Source organism: Poecilia formosa, unplaced genomic scaffold (assembly GCF_000485575.1).
Source record: "Poecilia formosa unplaced genomic scaffold, Poecilia_formosa-5.1.2 Scaffold130, whole genome shotgun sequence".
In the NCBI taxonomy this organism is placed as follows: domain Eukaryota; kingdom Metazoa; phylum Chordata; class Actinopteri; order Cyprinodontiformes; family Poeciliidae; genus Poecilia; species Poecilia formosa.
Window position 1 is genome coordinate 1,287,352 of NW_006800069.1, and position 24,221 is coordinate 1,311,572.

The 24,221-nt window shown below is 39.1% G+C and overlaps 1 protein-coding gene across 1 annotated transcript in view; it reads left to right on the forward strand.

Moving 5' to 3' along the window:
- tnfsf10l (TNF superfamily member 10, like) overlaps window positions 1–16,810 on the forward strand; it is a 67,748-nt gene extending 50,938 nt beyond the window's left edge. Inside the window, exons 3-7 of the mRNA XM_007561738.2 lie at window positions 10,821–10,857; window positions 10,942–11,043; window positions 12,775–12,938; window positions 13,733–13,843; window positions 13,927–16,810. Coding sequence (XP_007561800.1) covers window positions 10,821–10,857; window positions 10,942–11,043; window positions 12,775–12,938; window positions 13,733–13,843; window positions 13,927–14,112 — 600 coding nt within the window. The 3' untranslated portion in view covers window positions 14,113–16,810. The remainder of the gene's footprint in view (window positions 1–10,820; window positions 10,858–10,941; window positions 11,044–12,774; window positions 12,939–13,732; window positions 13,844–13,926) is intronic.
- Window positions 16,811–24,221: the final 7,411 nt, after the last annotated feature.

Genomic DNA, 24,221 nt, shown 5'->3' on the forward strand with positions numbered 1-24,221 from the left:
AATAAAACTGTAAACTTTATGTTAGACCATTTGCCAAGTCCATAAAAATTAAAATTGAATATCCAACAAAAGTTCTAATTTACAGGTTTTATGGTTTTAGATGACTGTCTTTAGTTAGCCTTAGCACCGCCTTAGGCTAGCATTAGCAATAGCACTGATTGGTCGAAAACATCTCTAGTATTGTAGCTCCATCTAACCCCTACAGATATTGATATACAAACATAAACTTAGTTTCGAATGAAGCGTTGATGAGGTATAACCTTGTGCATTCACAAAGTTTCCATTCAACAGAGAAGTAAAGAACTGCCAGTTTACTAATGTTGCACACCTGAACGCATGTTGATTTAAACTAACTTTCAACCACAGGCTTTGGCCAGAGACCAGTTTTATTATTATTGAATCCAGAGGTCCTCCGTAATTGCACGTTCAATCTAACAATTATGTTGTCTTACATGTTTTACTCCCAACATTTGGCCAAATATGGGTTTTGAAGCCCACATAACTTAACAGTGGACTAATTATGCTGCTGTTTACCAGCCAGATGAATTCAGGCTCCTTTTGCTTTGTTTTCCCTGAAGTGGAGGCCTGGGGAAGAATTTGTTTTGTCTTACGCATCACTCCCATAACGAACGACTGACAAGGCCAAAGTTCTGACTGAAACCAGGAAAACCACGGAGAGCCCAGGAAGGGAGATACGGGGATGCCTTCGCTGTGTTTACATGCATGGATCGTTCTGCTTTAAACTCTTCTTTAAAGACACACACAGTTCTCACACATGGCTGGTTTTCCCCTAAAATTCATGTTTTTTTGTTGTTGTTTTTTTTTTAAACAATAAGAGTCAATTCAAACATTAAAATGTATATAAACAACATTTTACCAAGTATTTCTTTTGTCTAGTTCTTAGTGCAAGTGTCTTAATACACTTGAAACCAACATTAAATTAACTTATTTACAAAATGTAGGAGCTTTAAGTGAATAATCCCTTAATATTGATACCAAAAAAAGTACTAATTGCTGTCAGATTATTTCACTCGTAACAACACATTCGTCTTGTTTTTCATTAATATCAAGGAACTGCTGACTTAAAACAAGGTTCCATATCAAGTTAATTTTCTTATTTCAAGCGTACCAAGATATTTGCATAGAAACGAGACAAAAGACAGAAACAACTCACCGAACACTTGGTAAGATTTTGTGAATTATGTATTACCTTTGTATTTGTTCATGTTCTTTTCTTGGGAAATGAAACTTAGACTGAGACCTTTGACCTTACCCCTGACCTGAACTCATGCTGTTTATGTCCTTGCCCGTCGTAAGTGTGTTGTAAAAGCCGATAAAAAAAGATACAGTGAAAATGTGACGAGGAAAAACGTGTGTGTGTGCTTTATGCATTGAAATACATTATTAAAACAACACAGAAACTACCCACCAAAGCACATGCAAGGCGGTAACTCTGTAGCGTCTGCAGCGCTTTAATGTGAAACCGACAAAGTGGGCAAGCAAACCGACTTAATTACCCGGTGAAACCAAAGTTTAAATGTCGACCTAACTCTATTTTTCTTCTCAGTAAATTCAACCACTTCCTTAAGCGAACGCAGCGTTAGTGCGGCAGGAAACTCCCTCAGTAAACAGGTCGGCTATCAGGCTGGCATCGAGCGAGGCACTGGGGCACATTACCTGTCATAAAAAAATGTTTAAAAAAAACTTTTCCTCTGTGCTTTTCAGAGATAAAGTGCTTCTGAGCAGGGCTGCAAAGCTGCCAGTCAGATGACCAGAGGAATGTATTTTCAGAGTATGGAATAATGAAAAGCATCTAGGATCCGACACTCAACTGCACACAGTCCAGTGGAATTACATTAAAATACGCCTACGGCAAGATTTTCATTTTATTTCCCCGCTCTCTGAAGGTTGAGATTCACTTTTAACATCTCAATAACTGGATTTTTTTTTCCAGAGAAGATAACTTATGAAGATAAATTGTGGCATCAAAAGTCTGGAAGCCAGGTGTGGATGAACGTGAATCCAAAGAACACCAGTGAAAGATTCGGTTTCTGGGAAATATCTAAAATATGCTCCATGGTGGACCGTGAAGTCCCAGGCAGGGGCAGACTGGTTTGGGATTTTTGTTGAATCTGTAGTCCTGAATACAGCGTGCTCCAAGTGTTTTGTTTTATCATCATTGAAAACGTTCGTAAACGCTAACAGGGCGTCGTTTTCAGGTTGTTTTTAGATTTTGTGCTTACTTTTTTAAGCTAAATTTAATGTGTCAGCGAAAATTTCATACTGAAAAACAAAAACAAGTGTCACCCTTGATCAATCGCCTGTGACAGTGGGACATTTTTGTGCCTCTCTGACTCTCCTCTCTGAATTGTATTTATAAATACAATCAAGACTATGTGGCAAGACTTGGGACTTTTTGCATAGTTCTGTAAAAAATAAGAAACACGGGCCCTGCTTGGGGTCCAAGGACTCTTAGGGCGCGCACAACTAAAAGAAAAAATAAAACTAACAAAAAACATGGCAGAAACAATGAGAATCAGATGTTGAAGCGAACATGAAAAGACTTAAAACCATTCCGACTGGACAGAAAATTGAGTGTAGCGAGCTACGGAGACTGGCAGCGAGAGCGCAGCAGGGGCACAAATCACGCTGAATGTCATGTAAAACGAATGAGTGTGTGTTTCCGTGTGCGTGTGTCAAACTTGTTTTGTTGATTAGATGAAGCGTTTTACATCTGGGCTCAGAGCTGCAGCTTAACCACGCTGGCGCAGAATCGGTTTGAGGATTCATTCATCATACTGAACAGCAGGGATGGAAAAAAAACTGAATCGGAGTCGTTGCTTCTTGGTGACTTCGGGTCACAAGGACAAAAAGCTCCAGGAGGGAAATCCAGGCCCGGTATTTTTTTTGCTGGTTAGTTTCTGAGTAGTCTGCGCCTTTGTCTTCACAGACATTTTGTGAGTAAACAAATGAAGATTGAAATGCTACATTCCTACTCTCAGTTCAATTCAATAGCACATTCTTTTATAATAATAGTACATTTGACGCTCAGACGTGTGACGCACATCGTGACTGTTTTTGCAGAGAGAATATAAAGAGTTGAGTTTTTTTAATGGACCTCTCATTTAGTAGCTTCTATCTTTGTAAGGGTTGCGTTCACACCAGCCCAGTTTAGTCCGCATTAGTCGAACTCTATTTCAGTTGCCTAGAAAGTCCGATTCAGTTGCGGGAGAGGTGTGAACACACAATCAAACTCTAATGTGAATCAAAAAAGCGAACTCTGGTCCGCCTAAAAACCTCGGTTGTGGTTCGGTTGAAGCGAACTCCGGTGCGGTTCCAATACATATGTGGACGCAAAGCGGACCAGATACCGCTAACAAAAGCAGGAAGTGGATCGTAGCGCTGGGCATTCTGGGTAAATGCAACCAAAGCAAACGCAAGAGTCTAGCACTGGTGGGAGACAACTCTTGCAGTCTTTTGCCAAAGTCAATGAGGAAATCCTACGACGGCTAAAATCTGACCAAGGAAAATGTGCTTGGGTCCAAGTGTGCACACAGTCTGATGCATCTGGGTTTCTTTCTATGTACACACTTGTGATGGATTTAAACAAGACTTTCTTTTCTAGGAGGTCTACAGATGTCTTTGCACTCTAGGCTCTTTTTGTGAATTGGGTCCTTATTTCTGAGTTGGCCACTAAATTAATGCTAAAAGCTGGCTTTACAGCGCCTTTAATTCGATACAGCAAACCCTACAAGCGAAGGTTGCTCTCGTATGGGGATTATCATTTTGAAGTCACATTTCTGGTTTGGCTTTGAATGAGATTTAATAATAAAGGAAAACAGGCTGTTGTCAGGAAGACCGGCTCTTAATGAAGACGTGTTTGGTTTGCGTTAAGGCAAATGCGCAAAAAAAAAAAAACTCTTAATAGCAGACATGTGTAATGACTTGTGTTTCTAAGTATGCCAGCTATTTGAAACAGAACTGCTTCATTTCTCTCAGCGCGACCAAAAATAATAATAATAATAATAAACTTACTATATTTTTTAAAAGAGACAAACATGTGCATTTTCTTTCTCAGACTATTTGTGTTAGCAGTTGAAGTTCCTTGTTGATCTTGAACTGAGCTTTATTAGACTCACAAACATGGAGACACTGGTTGGACTGCGACTCTCAGACAGTGAGGAATGAGTTGCCTCTCAGACCAGATTAGAGCTGATAAGAACTTGTCACAGTAGCACAAATATACTCTCCAACACGCACACACACAGACACACTTCCAGCTCAGGCCTGTCCATGCGTATTAAAGTATTGGGTTGCAGCTACTGCTAATCTGCAGAAGAAGAAAAAAAGCCCTACTTCATGTGCATACTTGCCCGTCTTTCACTCTTCGTCTTTTTCGACTCTCAATCCTCTCTTTCAGTCAGGCAGGATCTTTGCTTTCTTCATACTTCCCCCACCTGACTCTTCTCTGTGTTTTCCCAACTTTTTTGTATCTCATTCCACTTCTCTTGTTCCCCATAATTGTCCGTCATCTTTTGCTTTCGACTCTCCTCTCCATTCCCACTGACTTTTGACCCATTTGTTCTGCAAAGTTTGTGTGGTAAACTTTTGTTTACCTCATAAAACCAGTGGAAATAGTGCTTTCCATTCAGTATGTTTTTCCTAATTAAGCCATTACCACTTTGTATTCTCATGAAATGGCAAAATAGCCTGTTTGGGGAACAGACTTACACTTTTTTAATATGACTTTTGCATAGTCTTCTGTGAAGAGATAAACATATTAATGTGGTGGACGGTGTCGAACATTCAATGCCCAATCTGAACCAGACGGCCTTATAGAGCTGTAGCATTCATAACTTAGTCCAGCAACACAAGACATAATGTTTTAACCATCACTTCGATTTTTTGTTGCTGTGCTGACTTTTAACAAACTAAAGACAGAAGCTGTCTCAAACTGTCTGATGGGGAACCGTGATCCTTTACCAAGCAAAGGAGCCTTAATCTCCATTGCTTGGTAAAGGAAAAGTACAGGAACTACAGGTGCTTGATCAGAATTTGTTGACAATTTTCAGGTTTTGTAAGACTGTCCAAGTTTCCAGTCTTGCCTGGTTCACCCCGCAAGATTTGAAAAATATTATCTGATTTTCAGAACTTGAGACAATAAAAATATCTAAGGTATAACAGGTTTGGCCAGACAACGGGACCAACGTACCACACACAAAGAGATTTCAATCACCAACATTCAGATGTCAGATGGAAAATCTCACAAAACCTCTCAAGACCAAATGTGACTTCAGAGTAAACAAACGTGGCTGACTGGGAAGACGCAATAGTTTGTAGACTATATTTAACAGAGAAAACTACGATACAAAGATGTCTCCTAATGTCAGCCAGACTTTCAGGTTCGCCTCTGCAGTTTTATCTTCTGTGTATTTTTAATTCCCTTTTGTATTTTCGACACCTAGATTTCTGATTGGCTAAACAAACGTCACATTCAACAGGTTGTGTTGTCATTTGTCATCGGGGAACACCACACATGTTGCAGTATTGAGCCAAGACAAACCCACTGAATATCCCTGATTTTAGCCCGGAGAGTTCCTGACGTCTTTCTGTGCAGACCAGATAACTCTTAACACAGCAGGAATATCTCCTAAGATTATCTCAAGAACCGTCCTGAAAATTGGTGCAAATTTATCAGAAAACTCCCCCTGTTGACTGGGCGTTATAATGACAACAAATTACTCAATATTGGTCAAGCAACAGAAAATTTTGGGAGAATGTTGGTGTAAAAAACTTAATCAATACAAACTGCAAGAAACTTATAAATTATAAATGAGCACTCTCTATGCTAACCCCCTGTAGAACATTGGCTAAAGGCACCACACAGCAAAGCTGTTAAATGTGTTCCCCTAACACCTGTTGATGCATATTTTACACAAACAAGGAATCATATGGGTAACAGTTTAAAATCTAGTGGTTAGAGTTATTAAAAACACATATTTATATCTTTTGGGTGTTATATTTAAATTAATAATCTGTACTCAATTTAGAATCAACTTGATAGCAAAAATTATTTATTTTTCATTCTAATTGCAAATATACACAGGCAATAAAGACATCATTCCCTGCCAAACACACTTTATATTTGCTTGTAAAGTAAGTTTATGGACAAGTGTTTTTTTTTTTCCTTCAGACTCCCTCATGTTTTTCACTGCAAAAAATATCCTCAAAAGAAGGTAAAAGATATAAGGAACAAGATGTTAAAAGATAAGGAACAAGATGTTTTTCCCATGTTAGAAGTGAAAGTCGTACTTTTTAATCGATATTCAGGAATTACTGACTTATAACAAGCTCATGTAGCTTCCTGAAAAGTTACTTGTATGTTAGTTTTGTCTTAATTCAAGTGTAGTAACTACAAACCAGCCCAAAAATACTTGGTAAGATTGTGTGCTTCTGCACAAAGCATGGCATGTAAAAAAAAAATCTATTTTTATCCGTTTGTTATCCGAAAGAAAGTAAAAGAGGAGAGTTCAGGGCTTATTTGTTGTTGTTGCTGCAGCTGGAAAGCCATGTAGACTGCCTACACACACACACAACCGTAGCCTGGTGTCACTCTATCCAACTTGCCCCCACTAAAGGTCGCACAGGCGGTAAACTCTAACTTAGAGGGTAGACACATCAGAGGCTCCACGCTGATTTATTTGACTCAAAAGTGGAGCCCCTTAACGAGGGCAGAGGTGTAGCATTTCACTTTAAAACACTGTGACAGCCGATCATGCGCTCATTAGGACTGGAAGCGCAAAGAAAACGCAAAGAGAAAACGAACTAACGAAAAACTTTGTGGATGAAATAAACCCTGGCACGTTTCAAATGTATGGTTCAGATTTGGGTTTAGCCCAGTCGCGCTTTAGCAGTTTCCAAATGGAAATATTATTGTTGACAATGTTCTCTACTTCAGTGTTTCACAGAGTGAAATTCTTTCCATATTTTTTTGTTTTTTAACATTTTGTATCCCTGAGGGCAAAACATTAACCAGGTTTGTTTTTATTTTAAGTGTAAAAACAAAACAAAAAAAAAACATTTCAATAAAACTGGGTCCACAATTCAGCAAAGGGCTTAAACTTAGACCAGTTAGACAATCTGTCATTCTTAAGCCCCGACTAATCTGGACTAATAGATAACATTCAGATAACTTTTAAACTGCAAGTTAACTCATGTGTTTTTTCTCTTTTTTTAATTTATAAGCATTTTCCAATGCTTTGTTTGTCATCTAAACCAAATCCAATTTAAAAAAGGGTTTCAGTTTAAAACTAAATTATAAATGCTGCAGAGGCAAAAAAAAACACATTTAAATGGCCCATTTGCATTTTTGAACCAGCGTGCAATAATACGCACTATAACAATGTATTATTTTTCATAAATTCCTCATTTGTAATGCCTAAAACGTTTTCTTTTTTTCCCCATTTTTATCCACTAGAAATTGTATTCTACATTTTTTTTTGAGAATTTTCAAGAGTGTTTAAGAGTTGTACCCCACAGGTAGAAGGTACAGAATCCCAAAAACTAAACTGAACCACTTTAAATACACTTTTGTACCTGATGTCATCAAAAATTTGAATGGACAATGAGTTGAGACCTGGAAGATGTACAATAACTTTGGTTTTCTGTTGTTTTTAAACCGTTGTGAATGTCGTCTACGCTTCTAGTTGTTCTTATGTACCGAATGTGTATTTATTGTTTGTTTGGGCAGCTGCTACAATGCAATACACACGCTGGAGTCCATGACACATTTCCCATAGGGGACAATAAAGTACATTCTATTCTAACTCAGAGTTCCTACACTCTTTGGTGACATCTATGGATCATTGGGAAGAGTGTAAGTATAGCTGGATGTGTATATGTATATATACACGTGTGTATAAAAGCACTCTTAACTAAAAGAAACTGTGTAAAAACAACCAGCAGGAACAGAAAGTGATCAGTGAGTCGGTGTGAAAGGCTATCTGAGATGTAGTCTGAGATGTAGTCTCAGATGGGTGCCTGTCAGCACTCTGCTCCCATCCATCTCTTTTTTTGTTAGGTTTTTCCTAATATAGGTTTTTACAGTGAAAATCCTGAAAAGAATTTTGCTTCAACCTCCTAAATCACAATCATCTGCTTTTTGTCGAAAACACATGAAAACTCAACTTCACGAAAATAAAAAAAAAAAGCATTCTGTTTTCTGACAAGTTCCCAAGTCTGTCTATACGAGCACTAAGCTCGGATCTACATGACATGATTTAGCAAACAAGCAAAATTAAGAGTCAAATGTGCATTTGCTTTGCGTCAGAAGAAACAGAAAGACATATGGCAGCTGTGTTTCGGGTTTAGTTCTCCGTCTGGTCTCGGCGCAGGATGACATTCATTGTAAACTTTGCACCGCATTTCCGTTTGTTGAAGCTGAATCCCCGAGGAATCCGAGTAAAGCCTCTCAGATCTCCACTTTATAGGGGTCAAGCGGCGCGAGCATCTCTGTCCTGACTAAGGGAATTTTAATAATTAGCGGGCGAACCTCTAGAGAAGTGGATTATTCGGTGGACATTTCTCATTCCACATGACTTATCAGTGAGTAACGATTTCAGCCTGTGACCAAAAGACAGATGGTGGAAATTATTTATCGTGCGTTCGTCGACCTTAAATCACCGGCGGAGTCCAGGCTGTGATGACCCGCCGGGTTTATTGGGATTTTATCACATCTTGTCCTCTTCTGAGAATCATAGCTGTGAGGGATTCAGGTGTGTTTGCACCATAGTTCAAGCCTTTCAGCTCATTCCTCTCCTGTCGGACGCCATTCGGTCTGATTTATCTAAAACAGGATCCTGCTTGGAGCGACACGCTTCATCAGAAGTTCTTTAAAATATATATTTTAAGCTATTGTTGAGTTGTGACTTTGTCAGAGTGATATATCCTATCAGTTTAAGAGTAGACGTTATTAATTTGTGTTAATCCAGAACGATGGAGGTTTCCCACACTCCATCAAAAAGTATCAAAATGTTCACGCAGCCGCCGAAATACCAACAGAAAGCACCTCTGATGGCTTTTTTTTTTTTTCTGTGAGCCTTTTACCTTTACACTCAGCCGACATTTTGATCTCCTATTTTGAAAACACTGTTTTCTGGTCACCTGAAGGGTTGTCGCTCCTACAAGATTCCCCCGTTTAGTTGCAGCCAGATGCGGGGCAGAAAATCTGTTGGCAATTTTCTTGTCTTGAAGTGTGTGTGGGAGTAATTTTCCTGTTTCGGGGACATGTGGGAGCCGAGACCGGCACGCTACGCGTAGCGAGACGAGCCACAGCGGCGGATTAGACACCATTTACTCTTCGCCGTGTTTTATACACCAATGGGGTGAGGAGGGGAAATGTCAGGGCAGCTTCATTTACTGAAATACCCCAAACCCCCTGGCATTTAGCGATCACGTTCAATTTACAGGTTCAGCTGAGTGCACGGCATGGGGAGGAAAAAAAAACTGAGGCCAAGAAAAACACATCACCTTCAGAATATGAGGTGAAGCGAAGCACATATATAGGATTTTTGCGGTTTGCTCTGCAAATTAATTAGGGAAAAGTGAAACAGCCGGGATTCGGTTGCTCGCTTCAGGGTGCCGGAGAGGGACTGCATGACTACGATCGGAGGGAGGCAGGAAAACGGAGAGAAAAGCCATAAAAAGTTATCTTGGAAAGAACAAAAAAAAAAGAAAGAAAGAATAAGGAGGATCAAAAGGACGCGCTACCAAGCGAAAACGATTATGTCTTTAAAGGCGAAGTGAAACGAGGACATGCTTTACTGTGTGAAAGGGTTGGAAAGAGCCAGCGTGTGAGAATAGACAGTCGGTCTGTGTGTTTACATCCATCAAGGGAAACAGGATGTGGAGCAGAGATGGGATGAAAGGATGAGAGGAGGGATAGTTTGTATGGTGTTAAGTTATAATTCATATTACGGTATCTGTGATTTACTCACTTACGCCGAGAATAGCATCAGCAGACTTTTGTTCCAGAAAATAAAAAGCTTTTAATCACAAGTGAATATCAGTATGTCATGTTGACCTTTTTGTAGTTGGATTTAAGTGTTTTTGTTGTGACAGTTAAAGCTGCAGAATGTAATTTTCACAAAAATATGTTTTTTACATCTTTGTTAAAAGTGTCAATATGTTGTAATATGAATATGAAACAGATAATCAGTGAAAAGACCGAGCTCCTCTAGAGCTAAAGGGGGAGGGTAAACTAAAGTTACTGCAACTTAAATTGGTTAACGATAAATTGAAAAACATCCAACACACTGATATTATTTATGCTTTCAGTACTTTCTACTTCAATTATCTTTACATATTGTCCTTTAGAAGTAAGTCGTTTGCTTCTAATTAAAGTATAATGGAGAAATCTTCAACATTACCCAAAACTAAGGATGTTTCTATAATGTGGTTTTTGTTCCCACTGTCAATCTTGAGTTTTTTTAAGAATACGCAACTTCTGAAAACCACTTCCAGTAAAGTTATAGAAAAAAGCAACGGAATGATCAGAACAGATCAAAAGTTTGGCAGTGAGATTAAATTTGTACATTCGTACACATTACAAAAAAGAACAGATGTGATACAGTTATTTGAGGTTTTCTTACTCTCTTCAAAGTAACCTCCTCTGGATTTTCGATCATGGCCTGATGGTTGTGTAAAATCCTCGAGTTCTGCTTTTATTAACCAGAAATGTTTGAGGGAAAAAAAACCCGTATAGAATATTTATTGTCATTCGTGGCATTTTTGTTGATCCAAGTGTTCCCATCTTCTTTCAGGTGACAGAGAACATCATCTCCAAACAAACCTTCATTGGTGAGCATCTCTCTCTCTCTCTTACACACACCCTATTATTCATCCGCAGCATTCTTTCCTAAGGTTTTCTTTTCTCCCTGACAGAGGCGAGAACAATGCCTCGCTCTTTCAACAACTCAAAGTTCATGAGCTCCGTGGTCCAGAGGCCGTCTGCCCACCTGACTCTTCGGGACACCAGCTCTCAAGGTGAGATGGGGGGATGAAAGTCACCCAGGATCCTCCGTTTAAGCAACGGTGGAAACGGCGAAGATGCTGAACGTGATTTCCCCTTTGCCAACACGCGTCTGTTCAAATGATGCTAAGGTCTGATCTGAGCGGAGCACCATGTTGAATCGGTTTACAGGAATACAAATCCCAGCAGAACTTTGTCAAAAGGCATTAGCAATCTCGTTTTTAACGACGAACAGACACAAACAGTGGGGAAGACACTTCACAGGAGCAGCTGTTGTTCATGCTAACTCACACGGATTGCATTAAATGTTCTTTAAATCATCTTTACTTTCATATCAATGTCTGCTCTCCAGGACAAACATATGTGTTTTTAGATTTTTCAATTTTCCCAGCTCAGATTTGGTTTAAACAAGTCCTTCAAAAGCCCTGATTTCATTCGAAACAGCTGAAATCCTGTTTCTTTTGCAATTCAGAGCCATCCGAAGAGGAATACAATTGCTCAACCCGTCAGTTATTTTATGGTCAGCATCCAGTAAGATGGGCACCCAAAATCACTTAGCAGAGACATTTACTGGTTATAAATGATGATTAAACAACTGCTTGTGTTGTTAAACATACTTTGCAGTTGGACTTTTCTTCTGCCTGTTATCCAGACTTTGGCATTTCATTTGAAACTGGCGTGCAAATCTAAGGGAGTTAACAATCTGGCAAAGGCTGCATGATGTTGTTTCCACTGCGTTGACAAAGGGCAAGGAATGTATGTGTGTTTGCGTGTGTGTGTAAGGGAAGGAGGACGAGAGGGTGAGGTTCACACATTCAGCCTGGATTTCTCATAAGGAAGTTCAGCAGTGAGACACACACCGAGGGAAGTCCTCTGATGACATAGAGGAAGCGTTTATCCTGCAACTGCCGAGAAAAACCAAAGCATGTTAGCTTAGCTGCCCTACTGCTGTTCATAAGTTCACCTTATGTGAACCAGTGTTGTTTCTATTCAGCTGGAGAAAGCTGTGCCACAACCAGGCATTGATTTGTTCTATGAATCTACTGAACATTTCAGTGGGTTCGTCACCTGGTTACATTGTCATAGAGCTGAGTGTCATCTGCATAGATGATAACTAATCTGAGCTACAGGCTAAACTCATTTGTATTTCCTGTTCTCCATTTGGGTTTTGGTTTACATAAGAGAGCTGGATCACGCAACGTGACTCAACAATAATAAGGAAGATAATAATCCAGAACTGCACCGTCTAGAGTAGTAATTACGGAACAGCAGCAGTGAAAATATGGCAGAACGGATAGATACATCCTCCTTCTGATTTAGGCCAATATACAGCTTGACATTAAAACCATTTTTGACATCAACTCAGATAATGTGCTCCCTTTCCAAATTATGTGTCTAGAAGTCAGCATGAGATGTCAAAAAATGTTATCCAGATTATATACAATTACAAAATAGCTTAATATGCATAAACACTAAAACATGTGCTTTGATGAATTAAAGAGTCACGTAAAAAGTCACGTAAGTTACATATTGTTACACTACCACTAAATTTTAATTCTTTTTGAAAGTCGTTTGAATTGTGCAGCTGCCGACTTTGGTCACAGTGCATCTCATCACTGCTTCGCCTTCACATTCTGCTCTATCAGATGCCGCCTCCGCTGTTGAGCTTTTGTCAATTTTTTTAGCACAATCCATCTTGCTGAGAATCTGCAATATTTCTATACTTTTCTAATGTGTACTCGCAGGGTTCTCTTCCTATCCGATTCCCACAGCGGGGCTCCACCAGTCCTGTCGCCATGTGGTCCGCTCGTGGGCCAATCAGAGCTTTGGCGCTCACCTGCACAACATGACGCTGACCAATGGGAGGCTGCGAGTGCCTCAAGACGGGCGGTACTACCTGTACTCACAGGTGATGATTCTCATAATAGTGGTTCAAATGAGAGAGAAAGGTTAAAGGGGCAGTATTATGTAAAATGTACTAATTTTTTTTAGCTTTACATCATGTTATATTGTTATTCCCTCATCAAAAACATTCCTGGAGTGTTCCCTTAATTCTTTCATGCATGTTTAAGAAATTCTTTAATCTCCATGGCAACCATTCAGCTGTGCAAAATGCCTGGGTGGACTTAGCTCCGCCTACAAAGACGAAGCTCCTCCTTGAAGTTGCAATTGACAGAGTATCTGCCACTCCCCCACTGAACCCCTTCAGACTAGCCAGCAGCAATTAGCAAACCGGTGGATCTTCACAGCACAACACTGGTAAAAACGTTTCCAAAGGGTTTTAATAGAGGAGCCATGTTGTGATGACTTCCTGAAGATGGAGTTTCAGAAAGAGACGGAGTTTCTTAAAGAGACACAGGTCCAATTTCAAGCCGTTAAATTACAAAGTAATTTTTTTTTCATTCTTACTTTACATATATCTACACAACTTTTTAACAACTGAAGGTAACACAGCTACTTCATTTCGCTATAAAATATCACTATGTGCCTGGAAAATACATATTACTGCCTCTTTAAAAGAGAACCACAGCTTTACTGGTCCTAAATGCTCACTTGAAAAACTCAACTGTTGTATCAACAGAAAAGATCCTTGACTACTGAATGTTCTTAAAAAGCAGTGGAGCTAAGTATGCGTGACTTGTCAAAAAGAACAAGAACATTATGCACCGGTCATAATCATCCTTTGCTCCTGGTTACTTCCAGGTATATTTTCGGTATCCGTCTCCAGCAGCCAGTGATGGGGACCAGCGCAGCGTCAGCCACCAGCTGGTGCAGTGCGTCTACAAGAAAACCTCCTACCCAAGCCCGATACAGGTATGCCGTCAGGTTTTCTCTACGCAGACCAATCGGATATGAACCGTTAACTCACTGTGATTGTCTCTCTCTGGTTCTTCCAGCTCCTGAAGGGCGTGGGAACCAAATGCTGGGCTCCAGATGCTGAGTACGCCCTGCACTCCGTCTACCAGGGGGGCCTGTTTGAGCTGAGGGCTGGCGACGAACTCTTCGTCTCCGTCTCCTCTCCTACTATGGTGAATGCCGATGATTCGTCCAGTTACTTCGGGGCCTTCCGCTTGGACCTTTAAGAGAACGTGATGGGAGATGATTGGTAAAACAAGACACTACGGAGGAAATGGAGACAATGAGACCTTTTTAATATCAATTGATTACAATTGTGAGCCTCTTTTTTGACACACTAACTGAGGAAAACATTTGGGAACCCTGCAAGAGTTTTGGGTGAAAGGGAGAGAAGAGTGGATTTGTCTTTCCTGCTTCCCACTGAAAGAAAAATCGGTTGAGAGACGTGCAATCATCAATATGAGAGGACAGTACTAATTTGCAGTCGATTCTTGCAGTTTGGATTTCCCAAAAGAAGATCATTTGGACATCCCCGCTGAAAACGATCTCGGTGAACTTCCTGTTTCAAACAAACTTTGTTGTATAAAGCAATCATACCCACGAATCTCCGAACCAAAGAATGTACACACCCGTCTTCTGCATCAAAGATGTGAAGAAGGGCTTTTGAACAGTAGCAGAAGAAGCGCAATGATCAAACCAAAGCAAACTGTCTTGAGTTTAACTTTTCTAAGCGTGCCATGACAGTACTGTACATATATAGGCCTTAAGATGAGATGTGACCTGTGGTGATTTTTTTTTTTAAAGTCTAATTCATTTGTATTTTTACTTTGACTTGACCTGAAAACCACTTGGACTAGAACCATGAACTGTATGGAAAGTATGACAGAGGATAAGGATTTCCTTTTCCTGCTGGATACTGTAAGGAACTGTGATCAAACGAGAACTTTCTGAAGAAGTCTGTAAAGAAAAAGAGAAGTGAAAACAAAGAGGACAAAGGTGAAATCTTGTAAATGGTAATAAGAATGAGCCCAGCAAAGCAGAGGAAGATTAAAAAAAGACTCAGAGAGACTCAGGGTGGCATGCAGCCCAACCAGTCTCTTGATCTTCCCTTCTGTCAATGATTTCTTCATGTTTTCTGATAAAAAGTTTCATCTATGTTGCCTTTCTTGTCTAACCTGTGAAGTTGCATCGTGTTTTACTGTAAGAAAAGAATCAGAATGTGCAGAAAAACACTAGTTGCTCAGCTGCAAACATTCACAGCTAGCATGGTTGTAAAAGTTAAATTGTGAACATTTGTTGGGTTTTTTTGTTTGTTTGTTTAGGGACTACGTTGCATCTAGCACCTTGTACATTGAAATACATTCAGACAAATGTTCAAATGCTAAATTTATCTCAGTTTTAATCTTCCTTTATAACAACCTCTTAAAATAGGTGAAAATAACTGGTTAAAATACTTGCGTAAACCCATGCATCAATGTGTGCCAGAGCAAGATTTTAGTTGTTTTTTGTTTTAAATAAATCAAAAAGCCTTTTTGCTGCCTTCTGATAAGCCACCACCAGAGGGTGCTGAAAAGTCAGCTGGCTATTACTTAAAATAATCACTCTGCTGCTGTAGTTACCATTACGAAGTGCTCCATACGAACTACCACGCCTTGGTCTGCTACAGAGAAAACCAACATCGACGACTCCGGAGTTCGTTCCCTGTTAAGGTTTTATTTCTTCAAAATTTATCCAACTAAGATGTGATCTATTTGCTCAAGAATTTGTTTTATACACCATGTGGAAATTTGTTTACTTAATTTTGTCAAGAAATTGTAAATAATGTCGTAGAACCAGTTAATTACTGTGATATAATCTTTTCCCCCTGGACCAGGGGGCCTTAAATATATTTTAAAATCAAAGTTAATGTAGTATTATCTCCTTTATTTACATTAGAAAGATGTAATTTTGCCTTAAATTTGTAGAAAAAATAAATACTTATAGCAGTGATATGCCAACAGCTAGTCTGAACCATAAATGTTTTTGATTATTTTAGCCATTTAAAATAACTCATACTGAAAATGCAGACCTTGTACACTTTCACAAGAGACCTCTGTTGTTTGTCACCATTATCTTGCCACATCTCTGAAATTACATCAGCTCATGCCATTAGCTAACTTACTAGCATGATGTGGCAGATCCGCTAACAGTCAGTCTGCTGGGTTAAGTTCCAGCCGACTGACAAGTCGCAGATGATGTTGTAGTCGGCAAAGTCAACCAACACAATGTTAGGCTTCCAACATTCTTTTGGGAATGTTTCATCTTGGGGAAAAAGAATACATTTAACAACAAAGCCTAGAAGACTTATACCTGCTAATATAATAATATGTGTTTATATGAACAAGTTCAATTCGAGCAGGCTAGAATCTGTTAGTTAGCTGTTAGCCTTGTACTACAAAATCTTTCTAATGTAGATAAGGGATCCATTACTGATTTCACTTTAAGAAATCCAAACTATCTTTGTAACAAGCTTAGACACTAAACTGTTGAGGTTAGCATCCGTAACGCCAAGTTTCACTTGGCCAACAAAAGGATATAAACGAAAACCATTGGCTCTTAAGACAATAGAAACGTGTTTTTTTTTCTGTCCATTTTCCCTTTTTATTGTAAATTAGGGTTACATCAACCAAGAAGTTACTCGTTAGAACCGCCTCTTTTTATTTCACTTCCTAGTCTAAATGTTTTGTGGGAAGTAAAGCAGAAAATGTAACTGTCAGAACTGAAACTGGTGGTGATAGTTCAATCTAGATGGAACAAGATATCAGGAAACATATTGTCCAAAAAGTGCCTTTACGGTTTGTTGTTGAATTTCATGTCTGATGTACTTTGCAGATTTGTTAGAATTTTACAACTCTTACTTCAACAATAAAATAAAATGTAAAAAAATGAGCTACCGCTAATTTGTCAGGGATGAAAGGTCAAATTAAATATGGCTGTACGACAAAAATAGACTGTTTTACACATGCATCAGAAAAATAAGACACCTCTCCCAGAGTCATGCAGCAGTTATAAGACAAACCCCAAAAACAGTAAAGTTTTGGAAGACAGCCCAGATAAAGAAAGTCACAGACAGACATAAAAAAAAAGTGTTTTGGGAAGAAGCAAGATATTCACTGACACAAACCATGCACCACCCAGCACTGAGTCGACCCCTACACGTTTTCTTTTCGATGGTATGTGGACATGTATGTCCATAAAAGACACACACACACACACACACACACACACACACACACACACACACACACACATTCACATATATCAGCTCGCACTACATGCCTGCCAGCATGTGCTCTGCAGACACACACATCATTTGGTGTCACACTCTGGAAAAGCACAAACACTCAGATTTATACACACTCAGAAATTTACGGCGCCGCCTCCCTGTGCCATCTGGTTGTTGTCAGTGGTCAGGCCTTGTGTGCGTGTGTGTGCTCTTACTGTATGGGTTTGTTTAAACAGCTTATGTCACAATCACAATTAAGAAATGAAGTCGAACAAATCAAACGCACTTTTCTTTGCCTTTCCACTTATATGGTTTTCCCAGGAGAAAAGAACATTTCTACACACAGGCTGACATTTTGACTCAGAACAGAAATTTATGCAGTCAGGTGACATAATAATTCAAGTTAAATGGTTTAACTTGAAAAATTATTGCAGTTTCACCCTTTTTTTTATTCTTTTTTTGGGCTGGTTGTGCTTCCCATCAATGTTCTGTCTTGCTCTTCATGTTTGACCCTCAGCATGTTATTTCAAAAGGGCAAAAGCCTCCCAGTTCCCCCTAATCCCCTTGAAAACATCACCTTATTATTACAATATACCCGACCATATTGTAACAATAAATCCATCAGTCTCTTCTTTAACATTTGCATTGAATGTCTAAGGGCTTTGTTTCTACTGAACAGTTTTATACGTAGCTGTGAACATTAGTGGCGCAGTGTTGTTGGGAAAATAAACAAATATCTGATTACAACCCCGCGTCTGTGAAAATGTGTTGATTGAAAATGTAAAGTTTCAATTTAGTGATCACAGTTTTTCGCTTGTTTAGATTATGATTCAAACGCAACCTCTACTGACTTTTGCTTGGCAAAAAGAAACAAATTTACTTCACGGTTATGAAAACACGTTTCTGGAGGTAATTATGCGTGTCGAAATAATATTTAAAATTACAAACAGCGTGCAATGTTTTTTTGTGCATTTCTTGAGTCATTACTTTTGGTATGTTAGGTTAAGTCACAAAATTCACACCTGTGCAAGACAAACTTTCTAAACTCAGGCTATGAACTGATGTCGCCTGCCAGGATAAAGATTTTCTATTTAATTTCAAGCTGTTAGGAGTTTTTCCATAATAATTACAGCACTGTCTTTGTCAATTATCCACAGAGTATATCTAACTAAGTCAGGTGTGTCCTGAGCTTCATAAGTCAAGAAATTGATACGATAAATTAGCTACTCACACAGATTCATGTCCCATAACAATTCATATTGAACCAAGTGAAAGAAGCGATTCTGGTTTCTGACTTAATTTGTTGTGCAACTGTCGCACGGCTGATCTCTGGACAAATCTAACAAAAATAAATCAATAGAAGTTGTTTTAAAAACTTCCCTGCAGCCCATTTAGGTCTGCTGGGTAAGCAAACGAATTAATATTATTCTTTACGAGGTGGTGAGAACGCTGCGTATCCTGAATCACACAGCTACTCTGCAGGAAAGAGCGATGCCAAAAGATATATAAAATGTGTTTAGCAGCAGCTCAGTTCAGTCAGAAGGTTGTTTATGAATTTTAATCGGAGCACTGCAGAAGTCGTGATTAATGCTGGTTAACAGCATTTCTAGAGATGTTCTCATTATGACTTCCATCTGTTCCCTTCCTGCAAGGGAACGTTGCTGCCATGCCACAAGGCCAAAGAGTCCGCTTCTGCCACAATAAGTAAATAACTTCAAAAATTCAAGATATGCATGTCAAATCCTTGGGTTTGAGGAAAAAGTTACACAAATCATCTGATTGTCACGAGAGACGGACACCAGCTCCATTTACAGTCCATGTGACAAGAGGAGTCCATTCTCAGACAGACGACGCCAACTGGACGGTTCACTCATGAGGTCTGTTGACAAAATGATACAATGTGAAAAGTGAGGTTTGATTTCTCTGTGTGGTCAAGGTAATTGGTAGTGTTGCTCTGTGGCAGAAACGATGATTCTACTAAATATGCACTTTGTTGGTTTATCTTAATGTTCTGGGACTGAAGTTAACATGGTGAACTTTGTACTTTTGGAGATGGAGCTCTTTGTGAAAATGATCAAGTTCAAATGACTTCAGTTTGAATGAACAGAAGTAGATCCAGAACAGAGTCAAGTGCCAAGACCGAATCATCAAAACGTTGACGAGTAGACCTTTTCGTACAGACTACTGCAAAAGTGCTTCCTGTCTATTCTCCACCATTAGCCACGTCACAAAACCAAACATGAACATATTCACTGAGACTTGAACGGACATAGACACAGAATATAGTGCATAATCATGAATTAGAAGGAAATTTTGAAACAAACCCCCAAACAAACCTATAAGTGCACATTTGTATTCACACCATGTCGGTACTTTTCACTGCAGTAACAGCTGCAGGGTTTTTGAGGCAAGTCTCTACCAGGTTTGCACTTTTCGTTTTCTTTTCGGAATAGCTGAGTCACTGTGCGTCAAGAGCAACTGTGAGCAGCAATTTTGCTTGATTTAATATTCCAGTTAAGTCTGAACTTTTACTGGACCATTTTAGTAAATGATCCAAACTTCTGAAGATAACTGGTTGTACCAGATGTTACTTATTAGAAGAATAAAGGGGGCTAAATGTGCCATCTTAGATTTTTATACGTTAAAGATGTCCTATTTCCTCTCCCCAATGCCTCAGGAAATTAGGTTTGTGGTTGTAACGTGACAAAATGTGAAAACACTGCAGAACGCATTTAATTTTTGTTAATAGACTGCAGACCAACACGTTCCTCCCTTGCAAATAACCCTCAGTGTCTGTCAGTAAACACAATGCGATTTTACATAAATTGCTATTGTCATGAAGTGTGGTGGTTGCGGTGAGGAGATGACGCCGAGACCCAGGTAAGGTGATGAGTAAGATGAGTTTAATGATGAATATGCTCGATAAACAGTCCAGGACAGGCAGCACGGCGAGAGGCAAGCACACAGCTAGATGCCGGTAGCAACTGACAACAAAGACTGACACGATGAGCTAATGCCAGCACAGGACTTCACAGTACAACTGTGCGGGCAGACTAACAACAACTTGGAAGTACGTTACACAAACTTAGACAAGGACCCGACGAAGAACACAGACAACAGGTGGGTTTAAATACACACGGGGTAATTAAGGGAATGAGACACACCTGGGAAACAATCAACGGGGAAGACGCAGAGACAGACTCACAGGGAACAGAACTACACAGAAAAACTCAAAAATAAACACACAGAAACACGGATCGTAACAGCTATGATGTGTTAGAAATAGTCATTTTAAGATAGAAGAAATCTGCTTTTGTTTGAGCCTTTCTGACCAGCTGTTGGCTCAACCCTTACCTGCATGTTATGAAATGCATCACAGCAGCCAGATGTTTAGAATTTAAGAGTTTTGACATCCTATCTAAAGCTTTTGGTGGCAAATCATAAATTCCCAATGTTCCGTTTAACTTGGAAGTTCCTGCAAAACTGGGCACATAAATAGTTTGTTTTCTGCAATATCACTGGGAATAAGTTGGAGTCGCAGTCTTTGGAAAAAATATCAGGGATTACTCGCTGGTTTCCAGACTTGGAAGAAAGACACCAAGCAAGCAGTTATGATAAAACTCTGTAAACTATATGTAAAATCGGCCCAGACTCCAGGTTCCAGCTGCGCCGACTTCAGCTTCCATTCAGGATTCACTCAGCGCTCCTCCATGTTTTAAACGACTGCGGCTTGCTGAACACAATAACATATCTTCAAAGGAAGAGAGCAAGCTCTATTTGACAGACCGGTTCTCCAAAAGCAGAATTAATTGTTTCTATGGTTTTATAGCAAAGTGGAACAGCTAGCCAATCTATCCACAACCACATTCAACAATACTCTATAACCATGTTGCATCATGTGTGAGGCTCTTTTAGGTCAACGGTAAATTTTGGCCTCCTGTAGATTCTCTTTTGTATTGTTCAATTATGAACTTTGACCTTAACTGTGGCAAGTCACCCTGGATTTACACTTTATGCGTCTCTGCTCTTCTGCGTACTTCGCTGGTGGATCACCCTTATTTACACTATAAGTGGCTACGCTTTGCTGTAAAGCCCAAAGGAGAAGCTTGCATGGGAAATGAGAGATTACACCATAAAGGAACTGATAAAAAAGGATGAGTAATATCATAAAATAATGTAGCTCTCAACTTCCAGAGTTAATATTTTTGCGGAAGTTTTGTATTTGCTTTCAAGTATCTTTGTCTGAAATTGAAAATTTGTTTGACAATCTGAAACATTCAAGTGTGACAAATTAGCAAAAACAGCAGAAATCTGTAAGAACTACTTTTTTTAATGGCACTGTGGTTTTGAACCCAGGAACACACTGCATAATTTTTCATAAAACACCTCGAAAGCTAAAAGTACTACGCCCTACAATTGTCACCCTTGATGTTTATTTCATATTAATGTAAACCAGAAGTTTCTCCCAAAGCCCATTGGCAACATGTCATATCTTCTTCTTCTTTGCTCATTAGTGAATATTTGTCCAACACAGCTGCCATTGATCTCACAGGTGCAAATAAACAGCCTTTCCAAATTTCATCCAAGAACATCTGCAGGGCTAAATATATATATATATAATGAAGTGCTAGTTAATCTCTGAAGGGTCCCATTTATGAAATCTATCCCCAACATGTTTAAAACATTAGAAAGAAGCAGTGACATCATGCTGCAGGCACGGAGGCATGGCAACAAACAGAACTCATCGGGACCAGATTGCTGAAGCGGCTCCACTTGCTGTAATGGGTCGGTGTTGCAAATGATCCACTAAGCGTGACACAAAGGAAGGTGATGTTTGTAGCATTTGGCTAAAATATCAAGAGGTCATAAACGTATCCAGACCCCTGGATCACGTTATTGAGTAATTAGTTGAAGAAACAGATGATCATGTCTGATCCAATCCTCTCTCAACTGTGTGACTCTTAATGACAAATGGAAGAGTTTAGTTCATTTAACAGAAAAGTAATTTTGGATATTCCACTGGGGCAAAGCTGATCCATGTGATCAATCATTTCTGCTATTTTAACTTTAATGGTTTTAAGTGCAGTAGGTTTAGACACTTAAAGCTGTGAAGTTAAAAAGACAAGCAAAGATTTTATGTTGACCTCCCTACATTATCTGAATAAAGGTTTTTAATGGAGTTTTATTTCACAGACTAGTGTACGGCTTGGATGTAGAAGGAAAATTATGGTTTAGAATTTTTCACAAACAAAAATATGAAATGTGTACTGTAGTGTACGTTTGCACCCGGTCTCCCTAAGTCAATGATATTAGTCTTTTAGTTAAGCCAAAACCTGCTTTGCCACATTTTTGCCCCGTCTTTGCAAAATAGCTCAGGCTCAGTCAGACTGAATGAAGGAGCCTCGGTGAGCATTAAGTGTTGGTCTGAACCATTTAAGTGGAGCTCTGCAGTTGCAAAGCACTGTAAGTCAAAGTTAATGACAACAGGAAAGGCTGAAGTCTGTCACTGCTTTAGCCATTCTTGATCTTTCGTACAGTGTCAATTTTGACACTGTTGCCACCTACTGGCCATTAACACCAAACACATTAATGGTTTTAAGAGTTAAAGTATCATCATGTTTTTCTTCCATTTATTTAATTTAATCTAAGTAAATCAATAGATACGCAAGAAATTAGCTAGCTAGCTAAATATCTAGCTAGATAGATAGATAGCTAGATACACATGAAGTAAAGTTTTTGTTGACAATTAATTTCTTTTGGTCAGTGCTAATACATTGTACATTTTCTGGCCGTTTCTAGTCACACATGGAATAAGAGACAACAATTCAGACATGTTTGTAAAACGAAGGGCAATGTTAAGTTCTCAATCCTGGCTCCCTTTCTCTTTAGAGGTTTATCCTGACAGTGAGATTGAGATCTTACCATAAATTTAACTGAAATGAAATATCTCCTTTGACTGATGAATAGCTCCTCTGAAACATATTCAGTTGGGACGTTGTTGCTTTAAAACAGTCGTGAAGCAGCTGCTACAGTCTCTACAGTCACGCCCAAAGACGGAGAGCTTGATACCTGCAGCTATTCCCACAATGTTTCCTAACAGGATGTATGTTTCCCATTTATTTGTTGGGTTGAGAGGTCAATCCAGAACTGAGGCGCACCTGTTGTGCGTTTCTAAACGGCAACTGCCTAGAGACGTGTAATTTGTGATAATAGTGATGTTTTTAAAATTCTGATCCTACGTGAATTTACTACATCTGCGGTGCATAAACGAGAAACTTTAGCAAAGTTATACTTAACTTCCAGTAGATGTTCCAGAGCACAGCGTCAATTGAATAATCAGAAAATACGGCAAGATATTTCAGTGAAACTGACGGGCCAAGGGCACAAAGTGACTTCATTGGAGCATCAACCACGGATACTTCACTGCTCCTTCAACCTTTGCTAACGTTCCTGCTCATATTCACGCAAGGAACACACTGCCAAAGAAGACACAAAACCAACATTAACCAGCTACAGTAAGACTTGACGCTCTTGGACTACACGTTAGCTTCAACCACTTGGACAAACTAATCTACAAGTATGGTAAATGAAGATTTTAAGAGACTTATATACTACAAGTAGAAGATAAACTGCTAATGTTATAACAGAACTTCATTTCAACACTGCAGAAATGTCCCTGTAAACCTTTGAAAACATCCTGTTCCCTCATTTATTTCTCCTCATCCTTTACACTGATGGCATAGTAAGTGTGTTTTTTATTTTAAAAAAAATCTTTGCAAAACATGAAATCTATTAAGATTTTAGTGCACCAGCCTGCACTTCAGGATTTATCCATCGCTTTAATGTTCATCATTACTTACATCTTTTTCATTTTTTCCACTTAGCCAAAATTATAAAGGGAAAACTAAATGCATAATTGTCTGTTGACAGTTTTTTTTTTTTTTACTTTAAACCCATTTTCTCCTAAAATGAGTTCCCAAGATATCTTATCAAGTGGCATCAAGTCTTAAAAGTTATTTATCTTTGTTGCAGCAGTTCCCATGTGGCACTGGGTATGACGACCAGAATTAT